Source organism: Carettochelys insculpta, chromosome 5, assembly GCF_033958435.1.
Source record: "Carettochelys insculpta isolate YL-2023 chromosome 5, ASM3395843v1, whole genome shotgun sequence".
Classification (NCBI taxonomy): Eukaryota; Metazoa; Chordata; order Testudines; family Carettochelyidae; genus Carettochelys; species Carettochelys insculpta.
The window spans coordinates 21432005-21445352 of NC_134141.1; the positions used below are offsets into that span (position 1 = coordinate 21432005).

The 13348-nt window shown below is 42.8% G+C and overlaps 1 protein-coding gene across 4 annotated transcripts in view; it reads right to left on the reverse strand.

The window, feature by feature from the left end:
- Positions 1 to 13348, reverse strand: part of VPS13A (vacuolar protein sorting 13 homolog A) — a 218539-nt gene that overhangs the window by 190969 nt on the left and 14222 nt on the right. For all 4 annotated transcript variants that reach the window (XM_074994740.1, XM_074994741.1, XM_074994739.1 and 1 more), the window contains exons 8-12: positions 3730 to 3789; positions 3399 to 3479; positions 2910 to 2967; positions 1173 to 1300; positions 809 to 915 (exon numbers count right to left, since the gene is read on the reverse strand). In XM_074994740.1, coding sequence (XP_074850841.1) covers positions 809 to 915; positions 1173 to 1300; positions 2910 to 2967; positions 3399 to 3479; positions 3730 to 3789 — 434 coding nt within the window. The remainder of the gene's footprint in view (positions 1 to 808; positions 916 to 1172; positions 1301 to 2909; positions 2968 to 3398; positions 3480 to 3729; positions 3790 to 13348) is intronic.

The following is a 13348-nucleotide window of genomic DNA, read 5'->3' on the forward strand; positions in this document are numbered from 1 at the left end:
GTATTTTTCAATTAGTGACCTCCAACACCACACTGGAGTTTCATCCACAACCAGAGCACAAAAGTCAGAATGCTACCAGATTCACAAGTTTCTAGAAATGTGATGTTCAAGACAGAAGTTGCAAGCTTTGTGTAAATATGTGGTATTTACTATATACCCTTGCCTCTCGATTAATCACTTTTTAAGAAAACTACGAAGTACTAAAAATTAGAGCATAGTTACACTAACCCTTAAGTTCACAGGCAAGAGAGACTCATGGTAGATCTACACAGGGTAGTATACTTACAAGACAGCTGCAGTAAAATCCTCTTTAACAACATCCTAGCTACCTAAAAATAAGTTATGTCTCCTAGGGTTTACTGTTAGCCTGGACATATAGGAAGAAAAGCAGCTTGCACTAATTCATTTTGATTTGTGGATGTGTATAATTTCCATTATATCATAAGATAAACATTCAGATCACTTTCTCCCTTGTAAGCACCCAATGTATGGAAATGGACAAGAATCAATGTACGACCTGTTTCACAGAAGCTGTGATGGCAACAAATAAAAAACTTGCAGCATGGTTCACTATTAAAATCACAATACATTCCAAGATGCCACAGACTAAGTTAGGGTGGGAGAGAGAGAGGAAGTGGAGGAGAAAAGCAAATCTACCATATGTATGAAGTAAAACTCAGAAAAGTAAAAATGTCCTTGAGGAATTTATGCAACACATCCTCTTTTAAAGAGGAAAACTATCAGCAGAAAATTATTTCAAGTAAACAATTTACAAAAATTCATTTAGAAGCTTTTACAGAGATTTTACCATATCTTGGCATTGTTGTGCAAAATAACATCAGGTCTGTGCTTCCTATACGGCAGATTTCGGGTCATCATATCAATAGATTCAAGGAGCTCCATAACACTGAAGTACTATGCAAAATATACAAAGACAAAATGTTATGATTTGCAAAAAGGCAGTAACATCTCCAAAACAACACTGTTTAAAGCCAAGCACACTACAAGGTTCAAAGAGGCTTAAGTTAGTAGGTTCCTTTTAATAGAATTTCTCTTTCAGAAAGCTTCTGTGCTATTTATTAATTTTGTAAAACTCATCAGAAGACATTCCAGACTAATAAATCCACTGACATTTTACTGACTCAAACTAAATTTCACAGAAGAAATGTTACCTGTGGTTTATTGAATTCAATGGCTATATCCTGTAAATTTACATCTAAGTCCATTTTTGGTGAAGAAAAGTCAAAATCAGATCGAGGGTTCATACGGAGTTTGGCTTTAGCAGAAATTGGACGGAATACTGGAAAACAATTTTAGAATAAAAGTATGAATTAAAAGAAACAAATGTGAAAATAAGTGAGTTATCTGATGCAGTCTAATATTTATACAAGACAGAAAGTTACATTATGCCATTCATTTGAAACGCTGCATTTCAGAACCCAAGGACTGCATTCAGGCAACTTAAATATACTCAGTTTGAACTGAGCCAAATCTCAAACCAATGGTTATTTGAAAGGGTGAGGCATCTGTGGCCTACAGAACAGGGGGCTGTGGTTTGGTGAACAGCACTCCACACAACCAGCTCCTGCAACCACCATCTGATGGAGCTGGGGGTGGCGGGAGGGTTGGGTAGACTTGTACACCTGCATGAGCCATGGCTGCAGGGAATGTAGCCACAGCCTGATGTACCGCACTACATATCTGCAAGAAGCCACGTACCACGGAAGCTTCATGTGGTTCCTGACTGTTGTAGTGGGAAATAGCCAATGATGCTTAACTAAGTCCTTTAGGGCCTGAAAGTGAGGCTTGGGGAAGAATACTCTTGCCTGCATCACACTCAGAAGGGCTCCATGGAACCCTATTCTGTGTGGGCACTAGAGTAGTTTGGCTTCACTTAACATGAGGCCCAGGTTGAAGAATATGACTCCAGAGAGGGCTACATGAGCAGTTCGGCCTCACTTAACATGAGGCCCAGGTTGAAGGCCAAACTGCTCATGTAGCCCTCGCTGGAGTCATATTCTTCAACCTGGGCCTCATGTTAAGTGAGAATATGACTCCAGCAAGGGCTACCTGCTCCTCTGTCTGGTCCAACAACCTGGCCTTGATGAGCCAGTCCAGTTATGCGAACACTTGAACTCAGCATTTCCAGAAAAAGGTGGCTACAACCACCATATGCTTTGTGAACACACAAGGTGCCATTGAGCATCCAAAAGGGAATACCACAAATAGTAATTGCGCGGACCAACCATGAATCTGAGAAATTGCCTGTAGGCCAGAATGACTGAGGTACGTAAGCAAGCATCCTTTAAACTGAAGATGCCATACCAGCCCCCCAGGATCCAGGCAGGGGATAATGGAGACCAGGGATACTCTGCAGCACCATGCTTTCTTTATGAAAAGGACACTGCTAGGGAAAAAAACCTGACAATTGTGCAAGTGGCATATGCACACCTAAATGGAATGGATATGAGCAACCACTCTAAGAAAAATCCCTGGTTGCAGGCCTCACAAACCAGTCCTGAACAACTGTAAAATGAGAAGGTGCAGGAACAACTGAATACACTACAAACTAGTAAGACTGCGGATAGGAAGGAAAATTATCTGCTACATGAATAACAAGGTGCATTAAATGTAAAATTTATAATGTCTGTCTACTTTAGTTCTTGAGCAAAAAACCATTCTGTACAAGTTTGAATGATATAATGGCTGTGGCAAAGGTAAAGACAAACATAATGCAGTGTTCTACTGCTGAAAGGAATTTATCAGAATTTTGGAAGAGATACGTGCTATGTTCTTTAAGATCTTAAATAAAAATAAAGCTTTCATTTAGAAGTAAAGTACTTTCAAATAAAGGTCAAATAGTCTGTCAGTTAAGTATTAAAATGACAGAAAGTGAGAAAAACACTTACCAAAATCATACTCTTCTGGAATCACATTCTGGAAGGCAACTCCACGCTTTAAATTATTCTGTTTATAAAAAATTTAAAATCAAATTTGAAGGTTTTGTTTTCTCTTAACATTTTTGTACAACAAGGCATAAAACAAAATATATTCTTATCTGTGCTTAGAAGAAATAGTACATCTGAAACCAGAATATATTTTAAAACAAGTCTTTCTTCCTTCACTTTACAAAACCTAAAGACGTAAGGTTTTAACAATCATGTAATGAGTGAATAACGAATAATCAGTTCATCAAACAGAATGCACCGGTAATGTTAAGTGGCCTGGAAGAGACTGAGAAGAACAAGTTTATCACAAAATGTGTGTGCATGCTAATCTAAAATTCAATATTTTTCCAATAAAATGGTTAACAACAACAAACCTAAAAATGGCAAAACACTAAACACTACACAACATAAAACATGGAAATGCTGGGTACACTATCACACTTGACTTACTAAAGATTCGTCATAGCCTCCATGGTAGAGCATCTCAGATTTCACATTCCAGTAAGCAAAAAGGTTATCCAGACGTACAAGCTGAAAAGAAAACAGAATGTTTATGGAATCAAAAACAGTGATCTCTTTCAGTTCTTCCCATTATTTTAGATGTTTAATGGATATTAAAATAGCCAAATGCTCTGCACACAGACACGTAATCTCTCTCCCTTCAGTTTTGATTACATACAAATAGATACTTTTTACTCAGCAAGAGCATAAACCCACAGGAACTAGTTCCTATTTTGACAATGTTTTGCTACAATGGTAGCAATCACAGTCTGTACTTTACCTTATAGAACAACTTGGTAGCTTCATCATGTAAACATGGATTCCAATTTTGATCTGAGGTCTAAAAAGAAAAAAGGGCTAGACTTTATACAATCAAATCACAGAATCAAAAACACCACAAAATAATAGGGAAAACTCCCTATGGTCCTCACTGAATATCCACTGGAGTTAACGGACACAGACAGGCTTTTCTGATCCATTTGTAAACTACCTAATACAATGGGGCCCATAACTGGAACTCTTTGTGAATCCATTTTATATTCTGTGTTGTAACTGAAATCAATGTTTTTGAAAATGTAAATAAATAAATAAATAAATAAATCACATTCTGCTATTGTTTAACTTCATGTTTAAATATTTTACTTGCTTGACAGCCCTAAAAATAACATATATGGTGGCACACAGATTTTAATTAGCTAAGTATTGCCCTGCATAAAATTAAATTTTATTCACATGGAAACATCAGATTTATAATCTATAGAAGTTGACTAATAACACCTACTCAAAACAGAGACTACTATCCCCTATTAAGTAGGCTCCTGGAACAAAGACAGCACCTGCTATGAGAGAAACAATACTGCTTCTTCACCTCACTGGACTGTGTTTTGTAAGTATTTTAAGTTTACATCCCCTTTCAGTTTTTACTGTAAGTCTAGTTCAAAGCAAAGTAGACCAAACTGCACTAAGGATCCACATGGACAGCACACAGTTTGGATGGGAGGGAGGGTGCAGGAATAGGCTGAGGGTGAGGGGCCTGAATGTGAGGGGGAATGCAAGCTGATGATAAAGGGAACTGGGCAGGGGGTACAAGAATAGACTGGCAGTGGGCGCATGCAGGAACAGGCTATGGGTGGAGGTGCAGGAATAGGCTGCGGGTTGCGATTTTTCCATTCCAGAACATTTGTAGGGCTCTCTCTAAGCTTTTTGCTTACTTTCCATGTGACTCACTGACTTTGGAAAGAGACCACGCCTGACTTTTTTCAACCCTTCCCATCTCCCTTTCAAACAAATTTCATCTAGTCCCTAGTTTTCAGCACCTCCCCTCTTTTAGAGTGCATTCTGGAATGCTGGCATATTTAATACTATCCTTTAAAACCCGAGCATCAGACTACAGTGCTTAAATTCCACTTGCAATCATAAGAAGAAGAAGTTTAAGTGTAGTATCTATTTGAGATGTGGTGGTTGCAATTTAATGCTAGGATCATATTTAGCAGCAATCAGCGTTTGAGGGAACAGTAATCCTCAGTGAGAAGTGAATTAAAAAGCTCTTTTTCAGTGTTGACTTCTGGATCTAAAACTGGAAAACAGTGTATAAAGTGCCCGAAGTAGTATTTAATCATTAACATGGAATTTAGACATAAGGCAAACCTCTGGGACATTCAGAAGAAAACTCTTAGCCTTTGTATTTAGGATACTGGCAATTCCTATGATTATCTCTAGCTGTTACTGGGTTTGTCTACACAATGCACACTAAAGGAATGTGAATTCTAAAATGCTGCAAAATGTTGTACACTAACTTGCTCACGTAGACCTTGCTGACACATACAAACTTCCAAAGTGCACATTAATATAGTACTAATTCAACAATAATATTGTGACACTGGCAGACCAGATGCCATCTTGTGCCAGAGGCCATGGCCAATTTAGTCATGTATCAGTAAAGATCAAAATGATTATTAGATGTACAAGAGTATATTTGGAGTTAAACAAATGGGATATTATTTGCGTTGTTTTCACTTATTTGTATCCTGTTATAATGCAGTAGCAAACTTTCACATTGCATACACCCTTATTTGCTAACTAACCCATCAAATGAGAGAAGCCTTGTAAGATGCAAATGATGAACTTGAACAGAAAAGTGCTAATTTCAAAGCAAATGGTCATTGTGTGATGATCAGAAGTCAAAGACACAAAATGCGTTCTTCACTCTTACTTGTCAAAGAAAAAGCCCATATGGGTAGTGACATTGTCATTGTTTTCTGCGAGAAGCTGTAAGTTCCACTTTCTATCTGGGTACCCTGAGAAGAATTTTGTGAATCTGGCAAATTACTACATCACTGCCATCATTTGGAATTACACTCATCCCTCACTATACGAGCACAATTTGTTCCTAACCTCTTGCTTGTAGGTGAAAAGTCGCAAGAGGGCCACTAAATTCCTACTAAAATACTTGTAAAAGTCTCTGATTGGTTCTAAGTGCTTGAAGTGGCAGCAGATGGCGCTGCTTTTGAAAGGTAAGGGAGCATGGGGTTGTGGGGCGTTAAAGGCTGGGGGCAGTTTGGGGACATGAGTGGGAGGGAGGATTAAAACATGGTGGCGGGTTCGTGCATGGGGAGCGGGTGGGGGGCATTCAGGCTGCTGCAGGTTGGGTCTGTGGGGCCAGTGGGCGGGGGGGGGGGTTAAGGCTGCAGCAGTTGGGGCACATTGAGCCAGCAGGGGGCAGGGAATTAAGTTTCAGTGGTTCAAGTGCACAGGGGTAGCAGGGGGGCTAAATTTCAGTGGTTTAGGGTGCACAGGGCTGGGGGGGATTAAATTTCAGCAGTTCCGTGTGCGTGGGGCCAGCGGGGTGTTAAATTTTGGCAGTTCCAGTGTGTGGGGCCAGCAGGGGGTTTAAGTTTCAGCGGTTCAGGTGCGGGGGGCAGCAGGGGGTTTAGGTTTCGGTTATTTGGTATCTGCGGGGCTGGCAGTGGGGGGTCAGGCTGCAGCGGGTTTGAGATGCGGGAGGGAGTAAGTCTCGTATTAGCGGGGGAAGTTCACTTGTTGAGTGAACTCGGGGAGGTATGTGTATCCCTCGTTTAAGCGAGTACTCGTAAATAAAGTACTCATTTAACGAGGGATGAGCGTACAAACAAACAAACTCACCTGCGCACGTATTTTAACTGATTTAATCTCTCAACTTTCATTTTCTTTTCTTAGCTAACAAAGGGAAGGTTACTCACCTCGGTACAGTAATTGGAGTTCTTAAAATGACTGACCAAAATGAGTGGTGCTCCACTCTTGGTCTGGGTGCCATCTCAGCACCTTTGACTGGAGAGTTTCCTACCATTTACTATGTGCTGCACATGTACAGTGCGTACATCACACACCACAGTCAGTTAAACTAGCGTGTGTACAGCCCAAACCGTTCTGTTCCTTCTCTACGTCAGGCCGATATCGCTGATGCGGGGGGGGCATGTGTGACGGACGGTGGAGCACAAAGATACCACACAAGGTGAGTAACCTTCCCTCCTCCTTCCAGAGATGTCCCTGTGAGTGCTCCACTCTTGGTGACTAGAAAGAAGTGCCCTTTAGGATGGTAAGGGCTTCAGAATCTGTCATAAGGCTATGGATGGTATCGTTCTGCTCACTTTTATGTCAGTTCTTGGGCCACAGCTAAAGCATAATGTTTGGTAAATGTGATTCCCATGCGGCAGCTCTGCAAATCTGAGAGGCGACCACTGTGAAGATATGCATTGAGGTAAAAAATAGATCTTGTACAATGTGCTCCCTTTGTTGGAGAGGGATGAAGACCTTTGAATTTATAACATAGTCAGATGGAGTCTATGGTTCATTTGGAACGCTGTTGTTTAGATATCATTGCACCTGTGGAGCGGTCTACTATAGACATGAAGAGTCATGGCATCTTTCTGAAGGTTTTGATTCTATCTATATAAAAAAGGCAATGCCTGTCGAACATCTCGGGAGCGTATGGAACTTTTTAATGAATTAACGCGTGACTTAGTGAAAAATACTGGGAAATGGAGGGGGTCATCGATATAGAATGAGAACAGTACTTTAGATAAGAATTTTCAGTGGGTGCAGAGGGTAACTCTGTCTTTAATAATGTGGTGCGGGTGGGGGTTTGTCATATGTGCCCCTACCTCCCCTCACACAATAGGTAGATGAGATGGCAATGAGAAACATTCCTTCAGGGAAAGATGTAGTAAAGAATATGAGGCAAGCAGCTCAAAGGACTATCCCATGAGTGAATGAAGGATGAGATTCAAGGATCACAGGAGGTGTCACATCAGGAAGGAGGATTTGGAGACCCTCAGGAAAACGTTTTGTGCTGGTATGGGCGAAGAGGGAGACATTTCCACTTTATGATGGGATGCTGTGATTGTCACTAGATGTACCCTAATGGAACGACGGAAGAGGCCTACCTGAGAGTAAGGAGATAGTCCAGTACCAGTGGAAGTGATGCTTTCGCTAGATCTACTTGCTTTGATGTGCCCCAGATCACAAAGTGTGTCCATTTAGGAGCATGGGAGCAGCAGACGGAAGGTTTTCTGCTGTGAAGGAGAATGTGTTGCACCTGTTCTGAGCAAACTAGTTCTGAATGTGAGAACCATGGAAGAGCCAGGCTTCTAAACTAGAGCCTAGGGAAACCTGGCTAACATTCTGGGCCCAGGCCTTGAGTTATGTTCTGCTGAAGGGAAAAAGTAATTGGCGTGCAAACTGACATTCACGTTAGAAAACGGTTGTCTCAGCCAAGAAGGGGCTATTAAGATGATTCTGGCCCTGTCTATCTGGATCTTCTGCACAACGCAGGAGAGGAGATGTATTGGCAGGAAAGTGCAGAGGAGGTGATCCATCCAGCTGATGAGGAAGATGTTCTGTCTTAATGTAGGTGTTGTTCCCAAGAGGGGTCCCTGAAAAGGGACAGAATAGATGGATAGGTACAGGGTTGAAAAGGGACAGGATAATATAGTCGGAGAGGATAACCTCTAAGGTCCACTTGTTAGAGATTATGAATGCCCATCACTTATAGAAAGGATATAGTCAATCTGTGAATAGTAGGGTGGTAGCAGCCAGCACTGTATCATCACTCCAATCCTCCATCTCCCCCTCCAGCTGGCTTTACCAGTTGATCTGCCTGCTCTCCCACAAGCATGCTGGCCCTCCTCCCCCTGTGGAGCTAGGTAGCCTAATAAAATGGGTAAACCCTGCCCCTGAACATCCCACAGATGTTCCCACAGAAAATTCTCCCTAAGTCCAGGTTCCCTGGAGTCAGTCGGAAGCAGCAACCACAGACGTACAAAAATTCCAATTCCAGAAAAGAAATCACTTGGGAATCTCTTTTCTAAGTGTCCCAAACTTCTTTGCCAACAAGTGAATAAACAAAGGAATAATGATCTCTGACAGCAAGTTGGCTAAGCCAAACACGCAGGCTTGTGACCTTTCTCTCTCTCTCCACACACACACATGGATTATAGCAGAGTGTTTAACAAAAGAAGTACTTTATTAAACAAAACCAAACAAACCATATTTGCAAGTATACTTAATGGACTGCTAGATTACAGAAATTGTAATCTCCGGGTAAAGAGACTTAGTTACAGTGTTTGTAAAGCATAATAGTGTCAAAGCCAGTTCTGAACCTATACAAGCCAAATAAATGTGTCTATCTAAACGCTTTTCCCTACTTATATAGTTTTCATGATCTTGGGAGAGTTCTTCTGAGGACACTTATGTCCCCCATCCTTCTGTGAATGTGTGTACCTCTCATACACAAAAGAACCCTGCCACATGTGTCCTTTTCAGTTTTAGATCTCTTTAGCTGCATTACATGGGCTCTCGCCCCTTCTTTGCTTTGTTAGAACTGCTTAATTCTTTCCTGGATCTCCTTCATAATAGCATGTAGGACCTTGCTAGTTTTCTGTACAAATAATTTTTCCCTGTCAGTGGGAAGGTGTGGATTGGATTTCACATGAAAATGTGGCGGACGTGAACCAAGAAGCTCAACACATGACTACCACTGTTGCTGTAGATGGTGCTGTGGTGTCTGCCATATCCAGTTACACCTGTAGGACTATGTGGACAATGGTTTGACCCTCAGAGACTATTGAGGAACTTTGTGTAGTTCCTGTGGTCACACCTCACCAGAACTACAAAGCAGAGACTCTAAACTGCTGGGTGGAGGACACACAGACTTTTCACCAAAACAGGTCTAACCTTTTGCTTGTCTTTGTCCATAGGGGTGGATAAGAAGTGTTGCATGCCATGCTGGTGGGCCACCTCTACCACCAGCCAATTTGGAATTCAGTGTGTGAATAAAAAGTCAGACCCTTTGAATGACATGTAATAAGGGAGCACTACTTAGCAGAGGGAGAAGCTTGAAGGATGTCTGTAAGATAATGCTGTGTTTCTGACACCTCCTCCAGGACTACTGAGTTCTGCAGTGAACTTTGGAACAGATCCTAGAACTGTGAGAAGTCATCTGCTGATATTGGGCGTGGAGGCATTATTGCCTCATCTGAGGGGAAGAGTTGGTTGGTGGTAAGGTTTCCAAGGATGGTTCCACTGGGACCGCTGAGAGCAGTTCTTGTGTACAGTGTTGCTGGTCTCTAGGCAACTGTGGAGGAGACTGGATAGTTCTCTCTGTGGACTGACATGTCTGCTGAAATGTCTTTTGTATGACCCCAATGGACATCAGTGTGGGAGCATGAGCACCTGGTGGCCAGGCCTCACTCGTAAGGCAGAATGACCATACACTCCATCCTGGAACGCTATCATACAACAGCGGGGTGGCCTGAAGCCAGGCCAGGAGAATGAAATCAGAAAGTTGACAAGTAGTTGGAGAGTCCCCAAAGAGAACATCCTGACAAGTAGATAGTAAGTCCCCAAAGAGAACAGCTGGGGCAAATAGCTGGAAGCCCCGCAAAGAGAACATCTTGGTTTTGCAACATCAGAGGGTCCCGGGGTGGGGGGGGGGAGAAGAGAGGTTCAGAAAATGACCAAGGACAGAGGAAATCTTGTAACATGTTCTGACAGGCCGGGAGGACAGAAAGCCCAAATTAGGTAACAAACGCTTTAATTGGCCAGGTATTGTACCCCCAATTAAGAAACAGTATAAAAGGTGATTTAGCAGGGACAAGGGTGTGGGCTCCTGGACACTAGGCGGAGGCGAGTAACTTCCAGTCCAGACAGCAGACCCTGGCCTGATCACCCAGACGTCACCACCATGAAAGGTCCCAACCAAGCCGTAACTCTGACTTGAAGGGCCGCTGTAACGTAGTTATTGGTAAGATGTGGGAGCATTCGATGTTATTGGTAAGTCACATGTAATTATATACAGCTATATGTAACCTAGTGTTTAGCCTATGCTAAATAAATAAATATATTTAAGACAAGTGTTAAGTAGTTGTAGTTAGGAATAAATGAATCAGTCACTATTGGTAAATACCACTAGCTGGGGCTGTATAGAGAATTATTGGGACTTAGAACAGGCACAGGGCGTTGTGGTGTTCACAATCGGAGTGTTATTGTTCCTGGTACTCATAATACTGTGGAAACCCAGATTTTAAAGTAGATACACTGAATCACTTATTGCTGCTACACTATATAAGGTTGCTATAGCGGTGGGGTGGTCGGCCCCGGGTCCTGGGTACCAAACCCCACACGCACCCACGGGACCCAGAATAGGTCAGCACATCGTCAATCAGTAGGTTACATCTAGGGTACAGCATGGATGGAAGCACCCATGGGTGCCTCTATCACAGAGTTATGACGCAGTGAAAGGGAGCACGCGAAGTAGATCTTGGTGATGAGAAGTGGTATCTGTTGGGGGGAGCTGTGGTGTGGACAGAACACAGCCTCAACTCCATCTTCCTCAACAACTGAAAACTGTGACAGTGCTGGTGGTGTATCACGTGGTGCAGAAGTTTACAGGGAAATTTCAGAGCCGAAAAGAACTGATTCTGGCATGGAGAAGATTGTCAAATCACCATAGAGCATAAATTATCACACTGCTGATGGTATTGGAGCCTAGGTAGTTGGTACTGTTAGTAATGTCAGCGTTGTCGATGGAGCCAGTATGGCCAAAACCCTTGCAACAGTGCCAAGTTTTATGGCTAGTGGTGGGGTGGAAACTGGTGCTGATGTCTTGGGCAGGCAGCTTTTAAGTCTGTAGCCATGGCACTGGGGCAATGGGACCCATATATGGCCACCACGTGGCCGGTGTCAGAGGTGCCAAGAACATTGCGGGTGTTGAAGAGAAGTGCCTTCTTCACACCCAAAGATGATCTTGTAGGTGGGGCAGTCTTTTTGTGGTCTGGTCCCCACGAAGCAGGGAGAAACTCCTTTTTTGAAGAGTCTTTATAATGTGGTGGCTGAGATGGCAAAGGGGTGGAAGAATGTTGTTCACTGGGACACGAGGCTGGCCTGAGGGATTTTTCAGTGAAAATTATATTAAGCCTCAGCTCCCTGTCCCTTTAAGCTCTAGCCTTAAACTTGCTACATTGGGAGTATCTCAGACTCCCCAAAGCAGCAAACATTTTGGAAGTGTCTATCTGATATAAGCATCACACCCCTGAAGAAGGAACTGCGTTTTAAACGTGGGGAGCCTGGCATCATGAACAAGCTAGCAGTAACTTTAAAAACAGGGTTTTTTTGTTTGTTTTGTTTTTAAAGTTAAAGTACAGTGTAATTTTAAAGTACAGTGTAATTAACTATGACCAACTGAACTATGTTAAACTAAATTATTTTCTTGTGTCTTGTCAGAAGACTGCACAGCTCCTTCTCAGGCAAGGGACATTTAAAAAAGAAACAGGACGGTCTGAGCCACGCATAGGCTACTTCAACTAACTATGTAACTATGGTGCACAACACAGGCACAGCACAGGTTCTGCCTACTTTGGGACTAGGAAACCCTGACCAAATGTGTCAGGACCAAGAGCGGAGCATCCACACGGGCATCTCTCAAAAAAGAGCTTTTAGTCAGTTTACTACAGAACTGGCTACCAGAGCTGTTTCTGGTGTAATATCTAGAGTATGAATTGATCTGACTGTTCCCTTGGAGCAACACAATACAAAGTGACCTTGTATCCACAAAGTCTAATTTCCCAGGGTAGGAAGATGAACTGGAGAATATGATCCTGTGACTCCATTATAAGATAGGTACAGTGACTCAGGAATTCACACTTGTCACTGGCTTGGTAAAATCTAGTTACAGAACACACCACCACGATGGGGTGTTTGTCCTGTTTTCTGACAGTCTGCCCCAAAGTAGGCACTCCTATCGTGAGACACTTCAGACAGTATGGCCGTGTCTACACTAGCCCCAAACGTCAAAATGGCCATGCAAACGGCCATTTCGAAGTTTACTAATGAAGCACTGAAATACATATTCAGTGCTTCATTAGCATGCAGGCGGCCATGGCACTTCGAAATTGACACGCCCCGCCGCCGCGCGGCTCGTCCCAACAGGGCTCCTTTTCGAAAGGACCCCGCCTACTTCAAAGTCCCCTTATTCCCATGAGCAGATGGGAATAAGGGGATTTCGAAGCAGGTGGGGTCCTTTCGAAAAGGAGCCCCGTCGGGGCGAGGCACGTCAATTTCGAAGTACCGCGGCTGCCCGCATGCTAATGAAGCGCTGGATATGTATTTCAGCGCTTCATTAGTAAACTTCGTTTTGAAGTTTGGGGCTAGTATAGACACGGCCCTTAAGACATACTCCAGATATACTACAGAATTTCCTATATACATAAGAGGTTCCCAATGTTCTCTGATGTATTCTTGGGAGGAATGTGAGAAAGTGGAGTGGAGAGTGGTGGCTGCTGGCCAGGTGCCCTCATCTGAAAACAGCACCACTGTTACCCCAGAATTAGATATTCCTGTGTGCACCCCAAACTTGACAGTAGCAC